The sequence below is a fragment of the Phyllopteryx taeniolatus genome, chromosome 2, assembly GCF_024500385.1.
Source record: "Phyllopteryx taeniolatus isolate TA_2022b chromosome 2, UOR_Ptae_1.2, whole genome shotgun sequence".
In the NCBI taxonomy this organism is placed as follows: domain Eukaryota; kingdom Metazoa; phylum Chordata; class Actinopteri; order Syngnathiformes; family Syngnathidae; genus Phyllopteryx; species Phyllopteryx taeniolatus.
This window is the reverse complement of record NC_084503.1, coordinates 1,478,666-1,502,580: the sequence shown is the minus strand read 5'-3', so window position 1 is coordinate 1,502,580 and position 23,915 is coordinate 1,478,666. Positions and strand designations below refer to the sequence as shown.

At 44.1% G+C, this 23,915-nt stretch overlaps 2 protein-coding genes across 5 annotated transcripts; one reads left to right on the top strand and one right to left on the bottom strand.

The window, feature by feature from the left end:
* Positions 1–267: 267 nt before the first annotated feature.
* slc30a4 (solute carrier family 30 member 4) lies at positions 268–15,738 on the bottom strand. 2 transcript variants are annotated; one of them, XM_061751354.1, is made up of 9 exons: positions 15,602–15,738; positions 14,319–14,562; positions 12,554–12,818; positions 8,955–9,101; positions 8,664–8,817; positions 8,266–8,482; positions 6,391–6,496; positions 6,166–6,300; positions 268–946 (listed from the first exon to the last, which is right to left on the bottom strand). In XM_061751354.1, the coding sequence occupies exons 2-9, from the start codon at positions 14,487–14,489 to the stop codon at positions 834–836; spliced, it is 1,308 nt and encodes a 435-aa protein (XP_061607338.1). In that variant the 5' UTR covers positions 14,490–14,562; positions 15,602–15,738; the 3' UTR covers positions 268–833. The 2 variants fall into 2 exon arrangements, with proteins under 2 accessions (XP_061607338.1, XP_061607329.1); XM_061751345.1 differs by lacking the exon at positions 268–946 and adding an exon at positions 3,560–4,759.
* On the top strand, positions 15,739–23,467 carry bloc1s6 (biogenesis of lysosomal organelles complex-1, subunit 6, pallidin). 3 transcript variants are annotated; one of them, XR_009785107.1, is made up of 7 exons: positions 15,739–15,890; positions 17,718–17,795; positions 18,095–18,239; positions 21,867–21,954; positions 22,040–22,126; positions 22,353–22,525; positions 23,318–23,467. XR_009785107.1 is itself a non-coding variant. In XM_061751371.1 (6 exons), exons 2-6 carry the CDS (start codon positions 17,738–17,740, stop codon positions 22,470–22,472), a joined length of 498 nt encoding a protein of 165 aa, XP_061607355.1. In that variant the 5' UTR covers positions 15,739–15,890; positions 17,718–17,737; the 3' UTR covers positions 22,473–23,467. The 3 variants fall into 3 exon arrangements, 1 of the variants encoding a protein (XP_061607355.1); XR_009785109.1 differs by lacking the exon at positions 15,739–15,890 and adding an exon at positions 16,012–16,088; XM_061751371.1 differs by having other exon boundaries at positions 22,353–23,467.
* The last annotated feature ends 448 nt before the right edge of the window (positions 23,468–23,915 follow it).

The following is a 23,915-nucleotide window of genomic DNA, read 5'->3' as shown; positions in this document are numbered from 1 at the left end:
AAGCAGGGAGCAGGTGGAGGAACAGTTAGAAAGGTGGAGGCATGCACTGGAAAGCAGAGGAATGAAGATTTGCTGAAGTAAAACAGAATATATGATCATGAATGAGAGGGGTGGTGGGGGAAGAGTGAGGCTACAGGGAGAAGAGATAGAAAGGGTGGAGGACTTTAGATACATGTGGTCAGGAAGTGAAGAAACGGGTCCAAGCAGGTTGGAACGGGTGGAGGAAGGCGTCAGGTGTGTTATGTGACAGAAGAGTCTCTGCTAGGATGAAGGGCAAAGTTTATAAAACAGTGGTGAGGCCAGCCATGATGGACGGATTAGAGACAGTGGCACTGAAGAGACGACAGGAAGCAGAGCTGGAGTTGTTGAGGTTCGCTCTTGGAGTGACCAGGTTGGATGAAATTAGAAATGAGCTCATCAGAGGGAGAGCCGAGGTTCGATGTTTTGGAGACAAAGTTCGAGAGAGCAGACTTGGATGGTTTGGACACGTCCAGAGGAGAAATAGTGAGTATATTGGTAGAAGGATGATGAGGATGGAGCTGCCAGGCGAGAGAGCGAGAGGAAGACCACAGAGAAGGTTGATGGATGTCGTGAGGGAAGACAGGAGGGCAGTTGGTGTTGGAGAGGAGGATGCAGGAGATAGGCTTCCATGGAAAAGGATGACACGCTGTGGCGACCCCTAAAGGGACAAGTAAGTAAGCTATGCGAATAAGTACACGACCACTTCCTAGATAATTACTAACAATCATAAATAAACTTTTATTAGTCACTGTGAACCATTATTGTACCAATCCATCCATCCATCCATCTTCTACCACTTATCTGAGGTCGGGTCACAGGGGCAGTAGCTTTAGCAGGGACGTCCAGACTGGGCTGTAAGGATGTAATCTCTCCAGCTTGTCCTGGGTCGTCCCCGGGGTCTCCTCACGGTGGGACGTACCAATTTCTAGATAAATAGACTTTATTAGTCAGCTACGTGAATCATTACAGGACCAATTTCTAGACTATTACAGACTTTATTAGTCACTATGTGAACCACTACACTACCAATGTCTAGATAATAAGTATAGAGTATATTTATCTTGCCACTTCGAGACCAGCCTAAGTCACTCAGTCGCTGTAGTGTGTGCGGTTGTATTGAACACAGCTCGACTGTTGCCTCCTCAATGATTAATCGCATCACAATGGGCGAGTCTCGGCGAGGTTTCCCGGAATCGCATTCATCCCCGTGGAACATTTTCGCTCTTTGCTTCAACGTTTTGAGTTGAGTGGTCGCCTCCAGTCGCGTCACGTCATGAAAGTGATGCAAGTTCAAAAATGTATCGGAAGTATTTGTACTGCATATCAAGCTACAGCGTGTGCAGCTGAAATGTTATTTCAGGAAACAATAGCAGAGGAGGAAGGATGTCGTGTGTCGGAAGGACTTTGTGGGCGTGACGTATCAAGTGTGTCGCAACACACAAACATCCAAGGTGCTTTGCTCATTACAGTTATTGACTATTAGTCAGCTATTTGAACAATTACCATTCGGGCTAGATGACAACAATAACCTTTCTAGATGACCAGTGATTTGATAAAATGGTTGTTGGCTTGGTCAGCTACGTTAACCACGAGACTAATTTTAGAAGTCATCTATATGATCAACTATGTTACCATTTTCTATATAATTATAAACTTGATTAGTCAGCTAATTGGTTGGTGGCTGTCGTGGCGGCAATCCCCGAACCCGTTGAGGGATCCCGTCAAGCTGAAGAAGGAGTCCTATCGGGCCTTTTTGGCCTGTGGGACTCCTGAGGCAGCTGATGGGTTAGGGTTAGGACAGAACTGGCAGAAACAACTGAACTTTTATGGACAGAATTTCAAGGCGCAGGCGAGGCGTAGAGGGGGTCCGGTTTGGTGGCCTCAGCATTGCATCTCTGCTTTTTGCAGATGATGAGCGGCCGAAATGAGTTTCCTCCACAGGGTGTCCGGGCTCTCCCTTAGAGATAGGTTGAGAAGCTCGGGAGGATCTCAGAGTTGAGCCGCTGCTCCTCCACATCGAGAGGAGCCAGATGAGGTGGCTGGGGCACCTGATTCGATGCCTCCCGGACGCCTCCCTGGTGTGAGGTGTTCCGGGCACGTCCCACCAGGAGGAGAACCCTGGGACGACCCGGGACACGCTGGAGAGACTACATCCTTAGGCTGGCCCGGGAACGCCTCGGGATCCCCCCCGGAAGAGATGGACGAAGTGGCTGGGGAGAGGGAAGTCTGGGCGTCCCCGCTAACGCTATTGCCCCCGCGACCCGACCTCGGATAAGCGGTATATTAGATTGGATGGGATTAGTTAGCTATGTGAACCACTACACATTTCTATCTTTTTTAATCAGCTATGTGAATCACTACGCTACTAATTTCTAGATATTTATAGACTTGATTAGTCAGCAACGTGAACCACGACCCTACCAATTTCTAGATAATTTATATTTATATACCTCATTAGTCAGCTATGTGAACCACCACACTACATATTTCCCAACAATATAAACTTTTTTAATCAGCAACGATACCAATTTCTAGATAATTATATACCTCACATGAACCACTACACTACATATTTCTAGATAATAGAACCTTTTTTTAATCAGCTACGAGAAACATCCATCCATCCATTTTCTGAGCCGCTCATCCTCACTCGGGCAGGAGGGGGGGTACACCCTGGACTGGTTGCCAGCCAATCGCAGGGCACGTAGAAACAAACAACCATTGGCACTCGCATTCACACCTGTGGGAGGAAACCGGAGTGCCCGGAGAAAAGCCACGCAGGCACGGGGAGAACATGCAAACTCCACACAGGCGGGGCCGGGGATTGAACCTCGGTCCTCAGAACTATATATATATATGCCCCACTGCACTACCAATTTCAAATGAATAAATATACTAAATCAGCTATTTGAACCACGATACCATTCATTTGTAGACCAACAACCTACCAATTTCTATATAATTCTAGATCTCATTAATAAACTGTGATAATACTTCAATTGAAACACAAACACTTTACTTTCCCAACATGTTTACAATTTCCTAAGTGAAATTCCTCATGGCAAATGTCTCAAAATAAGTTAGACGCGTTATGCACACATTTGCTATGACGGTTGTTGAACACTAAAACATTTTTCATTTAGAATGAAAAAAATCATTTAAAGCGTTAAAGGTGCTGATCCTATAAGCCAAGTTGTAATCAGCAAATGCATTACATTACAGTAATGTACTCTCCTTAGCAATCCTGTCTAATTTCAGTACAGTACAGTGCTGGTTTTACAGCATTATAAAAGTGCACCACCCAGTGGAGGGTGAGGACGTTACAGTCAATGTAGTTTTAATGCATTTATAAGGTTTGCAATTGTAAAAAGTACTCTGCAATAGTACGGTAATAAATATTGAATTATTACCACTCAGTGTCAAATTAAGCTTTAGTGTTGATGTTGCTCATTGCATTGTTAATTTGATCATTTTTTCAATGCTTTGTATTAAATGTGACTATATTATTAGCGCATTTACAAGAGAAACATTTGAAGCATTGTGAGTGAAACAATATTTTATTACAAAACAAAGCATGTGATCCAGATTTGGACATCCTGTGACGAATATGAAGAGCATTACTATTTGTGAACACGGGAAATACTGGAGGAGAGTTGACTCAGTGCCACAACGCTGTCAGCCACCAATGAGGTACAGCGGCCTTCATTGCACTCGGCTGCTGCTGCCGGCTTCAACTCTGCAGTCAGCGTTGACACAATTGAGTTCAAATATTAGTGCGGGTCAGTTGAGCAGAAAGTGACTTTAGTTAAAGGCTAGTAACGCAAGTACAATGAGCTGCATTAAGTGATTCAGTCTGCTGTACTTTTCCGGTAAACTACGGCAAGCCGTTTGAGCATTAATTCCATATCCTTGATATCCACCTTAAGGTCCAAGTACTGGGAACCTCTCTGTCCTTACAAGCGAGGCAAAACTGCACTAGTAGGATAACTACATGTTACCTGTGAGGCAAAACTCTGCAGTAGTTGACATCAAGCTCTAGATGTTAACTAGTAGAATTTTATGTCAGTAGTAGTAGTAGTAGTAGTAGCATGCAGTAGCCAAAGTTGTCCTAATAGTGTGTAGAAATGTTATCAAGTAGTGGGGGGAAACAAAAACATTACTAGTAAGACACAACCATTTTACTAGTGCGCCGAGTTGTCTTACTCGTGAGGACAAAGAGCAAAGAGTACATGGACCTTAAGATGGATATCAAGGCTACTGAATAAATTCTCGAAAGGCTTTCCATAGTTAAAGTAACATACAGGCCCAAAACACAATAACAAAAACTATTCACCAGTTGCCATAAATCAAAGTGTAAAACACAGATAAATAGGCCTTCGTGGTGATTTAAAAGAAAGTGCTGATGGTTCATGTTCCTGAGCTGAACATGTCAAAGAGCAGTCGGTCCTCATAATCCTTTCTTTCACCAGGAGTGTTACTTCTGGGCGGTGCAACACCCAGGTGCCTTCTGCCCGGACTCGCCAACAAGTGGCTCCAAAGAAACGCACAGAGAGGAAGAAGTGAGAGCAGTAGAAATGTCCAGTTTAAGCGCTGGGCTGCTGACAGTGCGCACAGGTGCGCACGGGCCTCTGCCTGTGCGTCTGGACCTGAACCGTGCATCTGGTCAGGTCGTAGGTGTGAAGCAGCAGGTGGCGGGCCTTTGCCTGGACGTCCTCCCACTCGCTGGCACTTGACGGCGCTGCGAGCACAACAAAGGAACGTGAGGTTGCAAAAGTGCGCATGCAAAATTAACACAATTGAGTTGGGAGCGCTCGCCAGGATGGAGCACAACAAGCGGGAGTTGGCCGTTTACTTTGAAAACTAAACGTAAAACAAAGCAAGCCGACGGGTCTGCTAGCTTAATGCTAACACACAATGCAAAACACTATCGAAGAGCTCACAAAGCTAACATCAATTCTCATCCTTTAAACAACTTGCAGTGTATTTGAACACAAGTGGGAGCAACACATGCAGACAGGCAAAGTAACCAATACTCACAGTTATTTATTCAACTCCTATTTTTGCAGCTTAGTTGAGACGGTCTTCTTCGGTGCTTCATCATCAAATCTGTATTTACACTACACCAGTAGAAGCAGCACAAGGCTCGAGGAAATTAGAGCGTGACGATTTCTGTCCTGACAGGTCAGTGCTGCGTCACGCAATTGTTGTTTAACCCTCAGGCTTCGTTCGATTTTCAGCTTGTTCGCGGCCATCTTTAGCACGTACACAGACTGTAATTTGGAAGGTTCTTTGTTTCTTTAACAGGTGAAAGTTTTTAAACGAACACGGACTTTCTACTTCTTAATATTAAAAATGTCACTCATTTGCTCTTCTGGAACGCAGCAAACCATTATACAGCGGCTTATTTTATTTCTAAGAATAAATATTACATGAAACTGCTCCTTTGTCCAAAAATTGATAAATGATGTAGCGGCAATGCAGTAGAAAACAAAACAAAACAAAAAAACTTACATTTTCGAATGTTGAGTCCAGAATGAAACCCATTTTACCCAAACTGTATCATTAAATGATAACAAGGAATTAAAAGAAGAGATTTTCATAGGTTTCAATTGGTAAAAAGTGCTTTCAGAGCCAAAAGGAACAAATGTGATGTATACCATGCATCCATCCATTTTCTGAGCCGCTTCTCCTCACTAGGGTCGCGGGCGCGCTGGAGCCTATGCCAGCTATCATCGGGCAGGAGGCGGGGTACGCCCTGAACTGGTTGCCAGCCAATCGCAGGGCACATACAAACAAACAACCATTCACACTTACGGGCAATTTAGCGCATGTTTTTGGGATGAGGGATGAAACCGGAGTGCCCGGAGAAAAGCCACGCAGGCACGGGGAGAACATGCAAACTCCACACAGGCGGGGCCGGGGATTGAAAAAAGCCACAACGTTGGGAAGTTCCATTAAATGTGCATTCACACCACTAAAATGGTTCAAAAAAAAAAAAAAAAAAAGAAGGAAGGAGGTGGAGACAAATGGTTACAAATGAATCTGAGTAACGGAGCCAAGCGCGAGTACATTAACGTCCAGTTCCCGTTTGAAGCCATGAAACGGAGCTTATGAGTGTTTGCAAATTGTGCTGAAGTGACTCACTGAGCTGAAGATGCACAAGCGCTGCAGTTTTATCCGCAGTCAGCGCCCAAATATTCAGCTCATCGACCGACTGCACGGCTTCCAGCTTCAGGAGATCCTCTTTGATCCGCACAGTGTCGAGGTGTCTGGGCACGCCTGGACGGCGCCCAAACAAGGGAAAACTACTGCATGAATCCTCGTGGAAGAGCACACGGTCGCACGTTTGGGTAAAAAGCTGATACTTGCCTTCCAGCACGATGACTGTCGTGTCACGTATGATGCGGACTGTGGTGAACAGAACCAGGACTGAGAAGATGTAGGTGCAGATGGGATCTGCCAGTTTATAGTCCGGCTGAGGAGGGAGAGACAGAGCACCTTCATATTTTGGTGAACAAATTCATTGGCCACTTTATTCAATAAAAGTGCAAATACACTAACACAAAGCCGTGGCTTGAGGTACGAGTCGTCATTTGGCTTTTTTTTTTTTGCTTTGACTTGATAGCAGAAACTCGAGATACAAGCGCTGTATGGAACGCAACTCAATTCAATTCACAACAAGCAGGTGTTTAGCAGATGGCGAAAGATTACAAAAAGACGCTTCCAGCTGTTTATTGCCACTCCGGGTTGAAGTTTACGCTTAAACTAAACATACAACAAAGATCATCACATGTTCTGTATTTAAAGCAACCACACAGCTTTGCCTTCAGAAAGTGCGTTGCGCTTAAATGCGAACAAACAACGCAAAACACCACTGACATGCTAACAATTAGCATCGACACTTGTTGTTTTAGAAGCTTACGGTTACTTGAACAAAAACGGTGGAGCAACTCATGTAATATAACAATATTCACTGGCATAAATTTCAAATTACTGCATCTTACTGAGTCACAGTAGTAGCAGAAGTAGTACTATTCTTCTTCATGTGCCTGCATGACTGCGTTATAATGCCTCAATTTGGATTGTAGCATTAAATCATGATGCACAAGGATCTTAATTCTTCCAAATTCGATTTATTTACGTTATTACTCTGTTTTTAGATAATTTAGTACGTCAAGTAAAATATTATAGAGTGCCATTTTTTTTTTATTATAAAAACAAAAATTCTTACACTTACAACATAGCTGCGAACAGAGAGGGGCTAGTTTGCAAAAGCAGATTTAGTCTTGCCAAGTTAGTAACTTTTCTGCCCCCCTATTTAAAATAAATAAATAAAAGATTGGCAACCTTAATACCAAGTCGAGACAACACGAGCTGAATCATTTTCACATTCTTTGCAAAAGCATAGCGTTATTGACATGTTGTCAACTTTTTCTGACATGCTTTTCCCTGCCACAAATATTTTTCTGAGGTCACCATGCCATACCCGTACACAAGAAAAGAGGGGGTGCGGCGTTACAGAAATATGCAACGGCAAATGCATGTAGTTTGACGTCTGATCTCACGATATTAAATTGTTACATATTTAAAATGTGAATTTATTAAGGACTGTGTTTGCATACAGCATCTCGCCAAAGTAGGTATAACCCTCACACTTTTGTATACATCGTATTTTATCTTTTCATGGTACAACACTAAAGAAATATAATGTACTAACAATTTTCTTCTAGCCTTTGCTACGTTTATTTGCCAAATTTAACACAGCTGCTCCCCATTCACACCTGAGACATTTTCATTTAGGGGTGTACTCACCTTTGTTGCCAGCAGTTTAAGACATTTATGGCTGTGAGTTATTTTGAGGAGACAGTAAATTTACACCGTTATACAAGCTGTGCACAACTTTGCATTCTTGTCACATGAATAGATGGGTAATCAAGTATGTATACCAAAGTGTGAGGGGTGTACCCACTTTTGGAAGATACTGTACGTGTTTTGACAAAATGGACAGTTTTTTTTTCCCCCCAAGAAAGAAAGAAAAAAAACCTATACTTTTAGTACATTGTTTCTGAAAGAAATAAAAAGCAAAACTTCTTTGGAACAAGATCGTCATTTGCTTTTTCTAGAAGAGAAGGGGAGAAAATCGATGAAAACCAGAAACTGGATTTGATCCAAATCAGACTTTCATAAAGATTTTTTTTTGAAAAACACACACAAAAACAAACAAGAGGTATTATTTGAAGGAACCTTGAAGCGGATGATGTATGCAGCTATGAGAACCCCGACGCTCTGGAGGAGGTCGCCCAAAGCGTGGATGAAGGCGGCCCGGACAGCCAGGCTGCCGCGTGGCCTTTGGTTGCGTCCGGACCCTGCGGACTGCGAGCCCGACGCAGCTGCGGCCCCGTGAGGGTGACCGTGGCCGTGAGAGTGAAGGTGACCACCTTGGTTTAATAAGAAGCCCATTCTGAATAGAAATGCATTTTTTTTTTTTATGTTTAACGTATATTACAGGAGTCACACTTAAAAAAAAAAAAACACACTCTCTCTTGTCCCGCACGCGCTCTCACTTATACTTAAATTCATCTCTCACACGCACACACTGGACGGCGGCTCTCATTTAGTGCGCCGCACACATTCAGACTCACATGAGGTTGACAGCCAAGCCCACAGCCGCCGTGATGATCATGACGTCTCCGTCGATGTCGAAGTCTTGCGTAAGCGTCCTCTGAACGGCCTCAAAGAGCAGTATCGCCGTCAGGATGTAGATGAGGGTCACACTGAGGACCGCCGATATCACCTCTGCACCAGAGACAGCACAAAATATCAAAAATGTAATGGTTTCATTTTCGCCTCGATTAAATGTTCCATCGGTTTCACTCATTCCTCAGTTAAGAATTGTCACGCATCACTTTGGGGTCTTGAAAGGAGAGCCTTACCGAGGCGATGCAGTCCAAAGGTGAATCTCTTGGTGGGTGGTTTAGTGGACAGCCACAGAGCAAGCAGGGAGAAAAGGATACCCACCACATCCGCCAACATGTGCACAGCGTCGGTCATGATGGCGAGGCTGTTTGACACATAGCCACCTGAGAGAAACCATACAATGGCAGCCTTCAAATCTGCAGTAGAAGGTATTCAAGTCGTCGGCTAGTGTGCTATTGTTCTCAGCTTGGGGGGGGATCGTCAGCGATGGGAATGCATGCCAGACTGATTTAGAGTCGTTAGCGCTAAACTGTTTTTCCAACCTTGCTGCATAGTTCCTCTTTGCAATGTTAATTTCTTTACAGTATACACAACACATTGATGAATAGCCACTTTTGAAATCAGAAGCCTATAAAAATCAACTATTACATTTCAATGGCATTACACCAGAACACAATGAGCAATTTTGATTTGCTTTCGCGGGCCACATAAAAGGATGCGGCGGGCCGGATCTGGCCCCCTGGGCCACCGGTTTGACACCTGTGCAATAGAAAGTCGTTTTGGAAATCATTACATAATCCAGACGACAAACAAAACGGTATCTGTAGGTTAATAATTAGCCTCCACGGAAGATCACATTGTCAGAGTTGTAATAAATACTGAGGCTGTCGTTTTACAGTCATGTACAACTGCACCACATTATACTCAAGAGCTGATTAATGTTTTTGTTATCTCATTTAGCTACATGACACAGACAAGAAAACCAAAACCAAAAAGGCAATAGTCGAATGCGGCAAAGGTTGCAGAATTTCAGAATTGATCTAAAGCAGGGGTGTCAAACTCAATTTTTGTCGCGGGCCACGTCGTACTTATGGTTTCTCTTGGAGGGCCGCTATGCCGGTGAATCGCTTCATATTATTACATATACACAAATGGATGGATAGCTACTTTTAAAATCAGAAGGTAGTAAAAACTTGATTCCACTACGGTATTATTTAATGTATTTTAAAAAGAGCATCGGTAACAAAGAAAATGCTCGCAATATCTCCCTATTTTTAAAAGTGAAGGCAATTTGCAATGTTGGTATTTTGGCTGGAAACACGAAGTAGATGCGCATGATTTGGTTTCGCGGGCCACATAATATGATGTGGCGGGCCGAATCTGGCCCGCGGGTCACCAGTTTGACACCGGCGACCTAAAGCCTCGTGAGACCATTTACCTCTGGGCATGTATTGCGCTCTTGTGGGACACTTGTTCCAAATAAGCCATGTGGAAAAAAAGAATACACACCAGAAGATGAATATACACCAAAAGCTTCCCTGTGAAGGGAACTCACAGATTTCCATCCATCCATTTTCTGAGCCGCTTCTCCTCACTAGGGTCGCGGGCGTGCTGGAGCCTATCCCAGCTGTCATCGGGCAGGAGGCGGGGTACACCCTGAACTGGTTGCCAGCCAATCGCAGGGCACATCGAAACAAACAACCATTCGCACTCACAGTCATGCCTACGGGCAATTTAGAGTCTCCAATTAATGCATGTTTTTGGGATGTGGGAGGAAACCGGAGTGCCCGGAGAAAACCCACGCAGGCACGGGGAGAACATGCAAACTCCACACAGGCGGGGACGGGGATTGAACCCCGCACCTCAGAACTGTGAGGCTGACGCTCTAACCAGTCGGCCACCGTGCCGCCACTCACAGATTTGTTTCTTAAAATATTATTCCTTTGAAGACAACTGCTAAAAAAGATTCAAAGACTGTGAACGGTGTAGTACTCGATTGTGAAGATAGAGCGTTCATTTCTCACCAGGTCAGTTTTCACGATTTTTTTGTGCGTGGCTAAAACGAGGCCCATTGATGCACTTTGCGCCTTCCGAGCTGTATAAGAGTTGCGCCTTCGCCCGCCTCATCTGGCGCATGCATCTCCCCATTGGAGAGTCTGCTCGTCCCTTAGAGTGCCCCGTTGTTGGCTGTGAATGCCCGCGCATCACACAAAGAACAGCGGAAGAGCACAGCCGCTTTAGAGTGCCTCATTGTCATCTGTGAGTGCACACGTCATGGAATAGAAGGCGAAAGGTAAACACTAGAAAATCCCGGTGTGACAGCAGCGTGTGGATTATTTATTATTATTATTTTTTTAAATCATTCAAATTTGCCAGTGTTGTTCACAGTATTTTTCTCTGTGTCGTGTCAAATTTAGAAAGCCTTTGCCTTACAGGGACTTTAAAGCTACATTTAAGTTAAAATGCGTGTGCCTTTTATTATTTGGTCATTTCTGAGACCATTAAGTCCATCCGATTAATGAAGCGTTCATTCTAGTGACCGTAAGACCACGTTTGACATGTTCTGGCATTGTCGGCAGGCAGCGCGGTGAGGCGTAGTAGCTCGCACGTCTGCACATCCGAGTCGAGATGTTACGGTTCCATCATCGGTGAGTTGAAGACTCCCAATGATGTGAGTGCGAATGCTTTGTCTGTATGCGCGCCGGGGACAAGTTAAGTGAGTAACCCGCCTCCAGCACACCTGCCAATTTAATGCGCCGCAGCTGTTCACCACTGCCAAGACAAACACATTAACTAATGACTTTACCACAGTGCGACTATAACGGTGATATTTGTAAAGCCAGTACTATTCAAATTAGATTACGCAGGTGTATCTAATGTTGAGGTCAGTGAGTGTACTTCCCTTTGAATCAGTTACATCTGTTGCGGAGGTTATACTTTAACTTGCTAGTAGCTGTATGTGCGATTATGTAATAGCCAAAAAGATGACAAAAGACGAAGGAAAGGGGCAGAAACTATGACAACAATGGATATAGACGAGGGGTGGGTGAACCTTTGTTGAGGGACACATTTAATTTTGAAAATGGACATATGGACGACCAGGGGGATTCACAGATGTGATTAAAAGCAAGTACGTGTCAATAAAATGAATAATGGATACAAATTGTTATTGTATCATTCTCATGGCTGATTTATTTTTTATTTTAATTAAATAAGTATTAATTACAAGTAAAAAAAAATGTATGTACAATAGTTTTACTAGTATTGGCATTTTGTTTTATTATTTATAAATTAACCAAGTATTGAATAAAATGATTTTTTAATGAAATTTTGCTTTACAAATATTTATTTTATTTACAATAAATTAGATATATTGTATATTACTAACTCCACATTTTTGTTTCTATTTACAATAAATTAACCAATAATTCAATAAAATTAATACAAATTTACGATGTCATAAAAGTTACAGGTTTTACAAATGTTTTTTTCTCTAATTACTTAAACTTAAATACATCAATGAAATAATTACTAATATTTTTCATTTTATTAATTTACAATAACGTAGTAACCACATTAAATGATTATTTTTTTTTAAATGCATATGTAAAATTGCTCATTTTACTATCTTTTTTATTTTAGGATTGCAACAGCATACTTTACAATAAATTAATTATCAATGAATTAATTAGCTATATGAAGAAAGAAGTAAAACGAAAAAGGAAAGGAAAAAAATGTACCGCAACAAATATTACAAGACTCTTGAAAGTGTAAATGCTAGGTGGACCGTATTTAGCCATACTTAAGCCCCCCCCCTGACGTCGCGCGTGCTCACCTATAATTTCAGCCATCATGAAGAGAAAGTAGAGCACAGCTGCGACAACCAGCCTCTTCATCACCTTCCTCTGCTTCATCGTCTCGCGCTTCTTGGTGCAGCTGTCGCAGGGGTCCGCGTTCAGGACCGGGCTTCCCAGGCCGGAGGAAGAGTCCAGCAGGGAGTCGTCGTCTTCCGCACGGCCCGCCACCACCTGCGTGTCGACCGCCACCCCGTTGGACGGCGCGCCGGCGGAGTAGTCCGACATCTCGCCGGAGACCACCACCTTCATACGCAAAACCGTTTGAGCCTTTATTCGACGTCCGTGAAATCCATCTTTACGTTCCATGTCGGACGTTCTCTGTCCTCGCGAATAAGAAAATTCAGCAGACTAGTAAAACGACTGTCTTTTACCATGAAAGTTTTTTTCCACTACAGCTCTTCCCGTGCTGTATGACATTTTTGAACACTAGTGAAGCATATATAGTAGTTCTCAACTAGTGCACAGTTTTGCCTGACAAGTAGTTGTCCTACGAATATGCCAAAGTTGTCCTATTAGTGAATCAATCATAACACCACTTAAAAGACCCAGTCGTTCTACTAGTGTGCTGTATTGTGTTACTAGTGAGGTACGTACTAGTATGCCCAAATAAATGCTCAAACCGGTTTTTAAAAAGTAATTTATTCCATATAGTTGATATGCAGCTTTAAGGTCTCCATAGTAGTACTAGTACCCCCAGGTCATCCCACTAGTACCCTGAATTGTCTTATAAGTGAAGACAAAGAACGTAGTAGTACGCTCAGAGAAATGCTAAAACAGCTTTCCATAAAGCAGAGGGAGCATTTATTCATTATCCTTGATATCCAGCGACTAGTATGCTCTCTGTCCTCACTCGTAAGACAAGTAGAATGACTTTGGCACTCTAGTTGAATAGCCGGGTTTAAGAAGTTACGTTTTTTCCACGATTGCTTTCTTCTACTGTACGACATTTCTGTACAACTTTGGCATACTCGTAAGACAACTACAAGTTACCAGTGAGGCAAAACTACAATTGGGCATTTTGGTACTACTAGGGTCCAGGCGGCTACTAGTGTATGACACATGCCTACTCATTGGGCCTAGTAGTGTTACTGGTGCAGCAAAGTAATTTACTAGTAAGGTTTAATTGCATGCTACTAGGCCAAAATTTTTTTTTTTACTATTAAGTCATTCTACTAGCGCACTGAATTATCTTACTAACAGAGGTGGGGAATGGAGTCACAAGACTTTATTCGAGTCGGACTTGAGAAGCTCATTTTAGGACTTGGGAATTGCTTGGCTAAAATGGATGAAAGACTTGACTTTGACTCGGCATTCATCAGACTTGACTTGGACTTAAACTAAATGACTAAAACGTTTTGAGTGCGCCATTTGTTTGTAATGCGTTTAATTGACAATAAATAGACAATAGGGAGACTGGTTTTGAAACAGTGAAAAAAAACCTGATGGTGAAAGCGTTAGTACAGTTATCTAACGCAAGTACTGACACTGAGCGCAAAGTGTCTAATGCGCAAATACAGATTTTATGAATTGACGTATGACTTGCTTAACCCAAGTAATGACTTGACTCAACTTGCTTGAAATATTTTTGGGAATTCGATTACTGCCTCTGTAACTTAAGATTTCCACATATGACTTAGACCCACCTCTGCTTGCTAGTGAGGGCAAAATAAAAAGCATATTAGTTCATGGACCCTAAGCGGGATTTCAAGGATCCCAAATAAATGCTCAAACCGCTTTCCATACCTTCAGCTTGGTGAATTTCGGCGCTTCGTCCTCCACCAGCTCGTCGGAGAAGTCGAAGGGTGCCGTGTCGCTGCTCATGTCCCAGTGGTCCCGCTCTCTCCTAAAGGCGGAGCGCACCTTGCTCAACAAGCTACCGCCGGACATCTTCAACAGTGAACCAGGTCTCTGCATACAGGACACTTTCCTCCGGGTCAATCATTCACATGGCGTAGCTGCTAGTAACACACGTTTACACCACTGACACCTGGAAGAGATGGAAACGATAATTACTCATCAGCACGTACTCTTATCATGGTTTTCATATTTAACCCTCAGGCCTTGTTCCATTTTACTACCCTTTCAACTTGCATAAGCTGGAATTTTTAAGATGCTTTACTACATAAAGCGTTTAACTCAAATCAGTTCTTTTCTTCCCTTTAAAATAGTTTGTTTGCACAATGCGCAGTTGGTAAAACAACCTCAAAATGACATTTGGAATATATTCTTAGTACCACTTTTTTTTTTTTTAATTATTATTATATTGCTAATGCAGTGGGGCCTTGAAATACATAGCTTCCATTACCTGCTAACGTAGAATGGGAACACAAGTTTGCAAAAGTCTTATTTTGATTAAACAAGATAATCAGCCTGCTTTCATTACGGAATACCGAAAACTGCAGAATATTAACCGTTGAGAGGCTGAAAAGCGGAAGGCTTTTGCCAATTTTGAGATAAACAATGGCACTGAGAAAATAAGAAAAGTCAATTAATTTGATGATCAATTTGTTTTCGATTTAATCAATCAATCGTGACATCTCTCAAAAATGGTAAACGATGTAATCTAAAAAAAATAATAATAATTTTTTAAAGTCAAGTGTTGAACTGGAATGAAACCCCTTTCCCCCCAAATTGTATGATTCAAAACAGGTAAATAACAAGGAATTTAAAATGTAGTTTTCGTGGGTTTTAATTGATATTCAAAAATCAAACAAAAATCCCCATGCTTCGGAAGTTCAATGACATTTACATGAACGGAGACAAACATGTTTTTAAAAGGAAGCGAGGTAGACACAAATGGCCAGAATTTCAGCCCAGAAGGTGAAACACGTCGTGACAAATAAAGGGAGAGATCATAAGTCCTCTTCCATAAAACAGCTGCGGCTAAACATTAACAGGCTAGCCCGTAATGTAATGTAATGTAATGTAATGTAACGTAACGTAACGCCGAGCTATTTGGTCGCGTCAGCAGCTGGCCAAATTGCCTTTCCCTCAGAATCACATGACATGAACAAGGCTAACCTCACCTTACGACATATTTTCGACAAGCGCCTTCACCCAGCCGGAGACATCTTTGGAGTCGTCCCAACTAACTGGAAGCAAGCGGCCCCGCTGGGGAAGAAAGTCAAATAGCAAGTTTGGTGGAGCGGTCTCGGGTCATGTGACCGGCTCAGTCTCATGACGTTTGTTATCTGCAAACAACCTCCAAAAAAAAAAAAAAAAAAAATGTAAACCTTGGTTCCTGTAGCTAGCAGCTTCTGTCTACAACTCACCAAATACACGCCTGGAGTCACCGCGGAAAAGAAACTCCAACGGGTAATGTGTTGTAAATCGACCTCGAACGGTCATTTGTTGGATGTGTGGCTCCTAAAATAAAATAAAAAAAAAAAAAAAAGAGGAACGGACACGGTGCAAAAGCTAGCTGGTTAGCTAGCCTTCGCCCTCTGTTCCGCTTTGCAATGTCAACGTGACGCACGCAACGCCTCACGAGATCAGTGGTGGCTGATAAATTGGGTAAAACATCCGATTTTCTGGCGTCTTTTAAAGCTTTCTGGGTCAAGTAGTTTTTGGAAGACACTAACTACACCTAACTAGTTGGCGTGTGTCACGCACAAGTAGCCTCCTAACCGAAATGCCCACTTAGGCTTCACTCGTCAGATGGAGTTGTGCGACTAGTATGGTAATGTTGTCCTACGAGTGAGCAGAAATGCCAGACGCCAGTGGAATGCAACCCCTTGACTAAACTAGTCGTTCAACTAGTGCACTAAACTCTCTTTCTAGCAAGCTGGATGTAAAGGAAATTAAGGTCCATATACTAGTACGCTCTTTGTCCTCACTAGTTCAGCTCAATAGTAAAACTGTGTGTTACTAGTAACGTTATTTCCACTACTGTATGACATTTCTCCACACTAGAATGACAGCTTTGGCATACAAGTAGTCCATGTTACTAGTGAGGAAAACTGTGCACCAGTTGACATCTGTGCGCTACTATTAGTACTAATAGAACACTGTATGTGAACTAGTAAAATTTTATACTGTCACTAGTAGTATTAGTAGCGCAGAGTTGTCAACTAGTACAGTTGTTTAAGTGTATGCAAAAGTTGACCTACTAGTTATGAAACAGAGCGTACTAGTTATCAAATAAACAACTTTATGGAAAGCAGTTTGAGCATGTATGAATATCTTTGACATCCAGCTCACTAGTAGTACGACAACTTACGCAAACTAGTAGGAATTGTTTGCTACTTGTTATGTGTGGCGTTCACTGGTCCGTGCGTGCTTCGGATGCAATTCTGTCATCATTACTGCTCCTGTTTAAGATAACACTTAAATATGTCAAAAATGCTAGCAATGTCTTCATCTAGATAGTCGTTCTCTGTGTGACTTTTTAGGAGGAAACTGTTATCACGAATGCCAGCAAGTGTTTTATAGTATTTTTGAGCAATTTCTTTATTTGTACTTCGTACATTTGAAAGCAGATACAGTGCCATGAAAACTTCTGCTGTTCTTCCCTTCCCAAATTCTTATATTTTTGCAGCTTTTCCCACTTTATTTTTTTTTAAATGCCACGATGCAAAGAAATTCAAGAACAGGCGAGAAATAAAGTAATTGACATGTATCAGTCTGGAAAGTGTTATTTGTGCAGAGCCTTTAGGAACTCCGGGGGGATCTCATCCTGCCACCGAGGAGTTTTTTTAACCACCTCGGTGACTTCAACCCCAGAGATAGGCGAGCCCACCTCAGAGTTCCCAGACCCTGCTTCCTCACAGGAAGGCGTGTCGGTGGAATTGAGGCGGTCTTCTAAGTATTCGGTCCACCGACTCATAACGACCTGAGTCGAGGTCAGCGGCGCCCTGTCCCCGCTGTACACAGTCTGTACACAGGCTCCCCTTCCCCTGCTGAGATGTCCGATGGTGGGCCAGAATTTCCTCGATGGTGGCCCAGAATTTCCTCGAAGCTATCAGGAAGTCCTTCTCCATGGTCTCAACGAGTTTTTACCTCGGTGACCACCAAAGCTGCATTCTGTTTGGCCAGTCGATACCCATCAGCTGGGGCGGGACATCAGTTATTCGCAGATTTTCATAGATGTTCACTTTACTTGGAAATTGTATGAAACATCTGATTTCCTGGCATCTTTTACAGGTTGCGCCGTCTAGTCATTTATGGAGGGAATAGAGGACGAGGGACCCTTGTCTCAGGGTGAACTTCCACATATCGAAGGTGTGTAATTTGCCACACAGACTTGACTTAACGATATTTCCGTATTGTTCCTTGAAAAAATCCTCCAGATGTGTGTGATTGGGAGGTCATGCTTGTGTACCAGCCATATTTTTTAAATTGGATTTAAGCCTGAGCTCTAGCTTCCTTGCTTGTATGAAATATGCTCTTTTAATCTACAATACTCTACACCCCTAATGTCATAGTCACTCCTGTGTTACTTAAAAGAGTCTGTCTTTACTGGAGGTACTGTCAATGCTGAACTCGTAATGTAAATGTGTATATTTGCGTTTATCCTTCAGATGTGCAGCTGTCGGCGGAGGAGCGAGTGTATGTGGAGAGCTCCGGCCCGCTAGAAAATGAGGCGGTGTACAAGCTGACAGAGGGCTTGCTCTCCCACTACCTGCCTGGCCTGCAGAACTCGAAACGGACTCTCCAAGAGCTCACGTGAGTTGATTGGTGACCCCAGATCATCAATTTACCGTTCAACAATCTCAACACTGAGTACAGTGGAACCTCCCAAGTTGATCACAATCCATTCCGTGACACTTGTTGACGTCCAGGTTGTTCTAATTTCAAAGCAAAATTTGTCATTGGAAATAAAGTGAAGTGAATTAATGAATTACCGTATTTTCACGACCATAAGGCGTACTTAAAAGTCTTACATTTTCTCCAAAATGGACAGGCCGCCTTATAATGCGGCGCGCCTTATGTGTGCACCGAGTTCCAAAATCTGTAAATGTTGTTGTGTGACTTTGATGAGCGCTCCGCTTGACTGACTGCCAGCATTTCCTGCCGACACGCTGCTTATATAGAGGAAAGGCGGACGTTAAAGGGGGAAGGGTGCGCCTATAGGAGGACGCTAAAGGCACGCCCCCAGTAGCTATATAGCGCCGGTATGTGCCTTGTGCAAAACATCGGTTTGGCTGAGGACCCCCGAAAATGGCACCTACGAAGAGACACTCTTACGAAGCACAGTTTAAACTGAAAGCTCTCAGTTACGCGGAGGAACATGGGAATCGAGCAGTCGCGAGAGAATTCAAGATCAACGAATCCATGGGTCGCAAGTGGAGGAAGCAGGAAAACGAGCTTCGCCAAGTCAAGAAGACGAAGCGCCGAGCGAGTTAACGCCACCATATGTGGATGGATTGTGGATGCCTGGGCTAAGGGATCTGATTTGACTGTTGTCCAAGCTTTCGCGAAAATCGGCATCATTGCTGAACAGCGCCTGACAACGAGACTGACTCCGACGAGTACGAGAGGGAACCCGGCGTGTTTGATTGAGAACTTGCCCAGCTGTTCATTTCGGATACAGAAGATGAGGACTTTGATGGATTTATGGATGAGGATTGATCCAAAAATAACGTGAGTACATTGTTAAATACTTCAAGAAAGTACAACTGAACTCAGTTTTGCTCCCGCTGCCTTTTTAAAAACATATGCTAGCATGCATGCGAGCGTATGTTTTAGCGTGCATGCATGCTAGCATATGTTTTAAGCTAGCGTATGTTTTACCATGCCTGCACCCAATAATACGGTGCGCCTTATGTATATGTTAAATGCAGAAATAGACCCCGTAACTGAGACTGCGCCTTTTAATACGCTGCGGTGCGCCTTATGGTCGTGAAAATACGGTAGGCTTAAACTGGCGCCATTATAAAACTTTTATTAACTATACAGGCTAAGTAACATTTTAACACTCTTAACTGTCATCTAGTATCATGACAATTTAACCTGAATAATATAAGATAACCTCTCCTTGAGCCGTCACCTTATCATGGTGGAGGGGTTTGTGTGTCCCAATGATCCTAGGAGCTCAGTTTTCTGGGGCTTCACGCCCCTCGTACGGTCACCCATGGCAAACAGGTCCTAGGTGAGGGACCAGATGAAGCACGGCTCCAAAAACCCCTATGAAGAATAAATCAAATGGATCTAGGTTTCCCTTGCCCGGATGCGGGTCACCAGGGTCCCCCTCTTGAGCCAGGCCCGGAGGTGGGGCTCGAAGGCGAGCGCCTGGTGGCCGGGCCTGTACCCATTGGGCCCGGCCGGCACAGCCCGAAAGGGTAACGTGGGTCCCTCTTCCTATGGGCTCACCACCTGTGGGAGGGGCCATAGGGGTCGGGCGCAGTGTGAGCTGGGCGGTGGCCGAAGGCGGGGACCTTGGCGATCTGATCCCCGGTTACAGAAGCTGTCTCTAGCGACGTGGAACGTCACCTCTCTGGCTGGGAAGGAGCCCGAGCTGGTGTATGAGGTTGAGAAGTTCCAACGAGATGTAGTCGGGCTCGCGTCCACACACTGCTTGGGCTCTGGTACCAGTCCTCTCGAGAGGGGTTGGACTCTTTTCCACTCTGGAGTTGCCCAGGGTGAGAGGCGCCGAGCAGGTGTGGATATACTTTGTGCCAATGCACCAAACAGCAGTTCAGAGTACCCACCCTTTTTGGAGTCCTTGGAGGGGGTGCTGGAGAGCGATCCCGCTGTGGATTCCATCGTTCTGCTGGGGGACTTCGATGCTCACGTGGGCAATGAGAGTGAGACCTGGAAGGGCGTGATTGGGAGGAACGGCCCCCCCATCAGAACCCGAGCGGTGTTCTGTTATTGGACTTCTGTGCTCACCACGGATTGTCCATAACGAACACCATGTTCAAGCATAAGGGTGCCCACACGTGCATTTGGCACCAGGACACCCTAAGTCGCAGTTCGATGATCGACTTTGTGGTCGTGTCATCGGACACTCGGGTGAAGAGAGGGGCGGAGCTGTCAACTGATCACCACCCGGTGGTGAGTTGGCTCCGATGGTGGGGGAAGATGCCGGTCCGACGTGGCAGGCCCAAACGTATTGTGAGGGTCTGCTGGGAACGTTGGCGGAATCCCCTGTCAGAAGGAGTTTCAACTCCCACCTCCAGCAAAACGTCACCCACGTCTCGGGGCTTGTGGGGGACATTGAGTCCGAGCGGACCATGTTTCGCGCCCGGAGCTGTGGCCGTAATGTAGGGACGTGGCGTGTCGTGCATGTCGTGGCGGCAATCCCCGAACCCGTTGGTGGTCACCAGCGATGAGGGTTGCCGTCAAGCTGAAGAAGGAGTCCTATCGGGCCTTTTTGGCCTGTGGGATTCCGAAGGCATCTGATAGGTGCCGGCTGGCCAAACGGAATGCAGCTTTGGGGGTCGCTGAGGCAAAAACTCAGGCGTGGGAGGAGTTCCGTGAGGGCATGGAGAACGACTTCCAGACTGCTTCGAGGAAATTCTGGTCCACCACCCGGCGTCTCAGGAGGGGGAAGCAGCGCACCATCAACACTGTGTATAGTGGGGATGGGGCGCTGCTGACCTCGAATGGGGACGTTGTGAGTCGGTGGGGAGAATACTTCGAAGACCTCCTCAATTCCACCGACACGCCTTCCCATGAGGGAACATCACACTCCTCAGCCTCCCTGGTAAGGTCTATTCAGGGTTGCTGGAGAGGAGGGTCCGTCGGGAAGTCGAATCTCAGATTCAGGAGGAGCAGTGTGGTTTTCGTCCCGGCCGTGGAACAGCGGACCAGTTCTACACCCTCAGCAGGGTCCCCGAGGGTGCATGGGAGTTCGCCCAACCAGTCTCCATGTGTTTTGTGGAAATGGAGAAGACGTTCGACCCTGTCCCTCGGGGGGTCCTGTTGGGGGTGCTTTCGGGAGTACGGGGTACCGAACCCCCTGATACGGGCTGTTCGGTCCCTGTACGACCGGTGTCAGAGTTTGGTCCGCATTGCCGGCAATAAGTCGGACTCGTTTCCGGTGAGGGTTGGACTCCGCCAAGGCTGCCCTTTTGTCGCCGATTCTGTTCATAACTTTTATGGACAGAATTTCAAGGCGCAGCCAAATAACACCCTAAAAAAATACGACGTGTAATCATTCGTATGATTGTAAGATGTATTGTAAAATTACGCACAGTTTCAACATCAACACTGTAAATAAATGTTGGAAATGGGGGGGAACAATAAAATAAGGATTATAGTAAAATAAAAGTTAAATAAGGCTGAACTGTACATAAGTATTCTGTACTGAATTAAAAAACAAAGTGACCTGGTAACATGCTTTTTCAGACAAAATCAGCTCATATTGTTGGACACACTGGATCAAGAAGTCACCAAGTTCCGAGAATGCAACACCTTACTTGACCTGAACTCACTGGTACGTTTGACCCTCACTTGCACCACTTCCCAAGCCCCAAAGGTCAGAAAACATCTTCCCCCATTCACTTGATGATTGGCTTCAGTTTACAGAGGCCAAGATTTACCACAACAAACTAGTCAATATCAGGAAAGAGATGATTTTGCTCCATGAAAGGACAACAAAACTCAAGGTAATTTCTTTGCCTGTTAAAGTGTCCTTTTTTTAATCAATCTATTTTTTCATCTTATTTTACTCATCCAAGACCTGCTTTTCTGTGTTACCTGCGTCACTAATTGTATATGTGCATGTATAATAACATTTTAGGTGTACTCATAGCACTTATCTGTTTTTTTTTTAGTTCCCCTCTGGGTGTCAATTATGGTTTATCGTCACTGATCGTTTCCATGTGGTTTCAGAAAAGAGCTTTAAAGCTGCAGCAGCACAAGCAGAAGGAGGCGCTTGAGCGGGAGCACCAGCGTGAGAAGGAGCTGGAGCGAGAGAGGCAGCTCATTGCCAAACCTGCTAAAAGAACCTAAACTCTATGCTGGTTTGCCACGTTTTGGCCTATTTTCTACAAAGCGACAGTAAGGTACATGACTGCTAATCAATCATTCGAGGCATTTTTTTGCCTCTCCTTTGAGACATTCGTAATATTTAAGGTCATGCTTTAAGAGGCCAAAGTGAAGGGGTATCATGCAATGGTTATGACTGGATTACATAGAGGAATTTACCGCTTGCTGGTGTGCGCCATTGGACAAACCGCTTCAGAGTCCTGCCACCATCGAATGAGTGAATATTTCACCCCATTTCCAGCCTGCTACACAGCCTTCGTTGCGTCAGCATCCGCTAGGGTATTGTTTCCGAAGTAGAAGAATTGCAATGAAGGAATCAAGAAATCTTTTGGAATGCGACTCAAGGTTCAATCAAATCATGACTGCGTTCAAACACTCAAGAAAAGCTGCCTTTCCAAAGGTCAAAGTGCACATTTTGTAATGACGTTGGAAGAGGGGTATTCATTTTGCAATGTTTTTATTATTGTGACTGTAGATTTCATTGTAGATCGGCGCCTTGAGATACGACTGACCTGGACATGAGCTGTCAATTTGGACTATCTTTATTTATTTATTTATTTATTCATTTGCTTTGACTTGTGAGCAAAGCTTTTGAGAAAAAGCACTGTATGGTGGTAGTGAACTCAACTCACTTCACCACAGGCGGCAAACAAAGGGTGGAGCAACACATGTAGACAGATAATACGGCAATACTCACAGGCATATATTCTTCATCTTCTGCGAGAACTAGCTATTATTACTGCGGCTTACTGAGCTTAGTTCTGATCATTTGCATGTTTTTCTGTATGTCTGTTTTATAATTCCCCCAGGTGGCCGAGGTGCACATCCCGGAAGGAGCTGCACGGTCACACTGAAATATGATGCACAAACAATCAATTCTTTGCGGTTTATTTCATCATGTTATGTTTTTATAACGTACAATATTGTAGTGTGCTACTTATTAAAAAAATTACACAATTCTTTTGTTGCTTTTCCATTCATTTCAATGGAGAGAGGGTGTTTTGAGTTACGTGTGGCAACAGAAAGAATTGAACTCGTATCTCCAAGCCCCAGCGAAGACGACAAAGAAAATCGGAATTTTGAAAATTGTCCACAGACGGAAGAAATGACGTCTCGTTGTTTTCGATGACAGAAAGTCAGTCGAAAATGCCCCTTTAAAAAGCGCATCATCTAAAAGTTACAAAACGTTTTATTGGGTGAAAGTAGTGAAGTACTTGACTCCCTACTACTCGCCAGAATTCTGGCTCCCACAGATTGCCTGGCCTGGTGCCCACGTGGCACGCCGCCGTGCATAACACACAAGCAACATTTTCGAACTTTTATATTCTCTGTGTTGTTGTACGCATTCCACACATTATTATTATTATTTTTTTTTTTCCTCCATCTTCCCATGAGCAATGAAGAAGC

What these genes read in the sequence shown, in the direction of transcription:
- slc30a4 (XM_061751345.1), bottom strand. Translation starts at nt 14,489, where the DNA reads ATGCAGAGACCTGGTTCACTGTTGAAGATGTCCGGCGGTAGCTTGTTG. An exon ending in CGAAATTCACCAAGCTGAAG is followed by an intron (nt 12,819 to 14,318) that starts GTATGGAAAGCG and finishes TTGCGTATGAAG; the next exon opens with GTGGTGGTCTCCGGCGAGAT. An exon ending in GCTTGTGCATCTTCAGCTCA is followed by an intron (nt 4,760 to 6,165) that starts GTGAGTCACTTC and finishes TTGTGCTCGCAG; the next exon opens with CGCCGTCAAGTGCCAGCGAG.
- bloc1s6 (XM_061751371.1), top strand. Translation starts at nt 17,738, where the DNA reads ATGGAGGGAATAGAGGACGAGGGACCCTTGTCTCAGGGTGAACTTCCA. An exon ending in TACTTGACCTGAACTCACTG is followed by an intron (nt 21,955 to 22,039) that starts GTACGTTTGACC and finishes GATTGGCTTCAG; the next exon opens with TTTACAGAGGCCAAGATTTA. An exon ending in AAAGGACAACAAAACTCAAG is followed by an intron (nt 22,127 to 22,352) that starts GTAATTTCTTTG and finishes ATGTGGTTTCAG; the next exon opens with AAAAGAGCTTTAAAGCTGCA.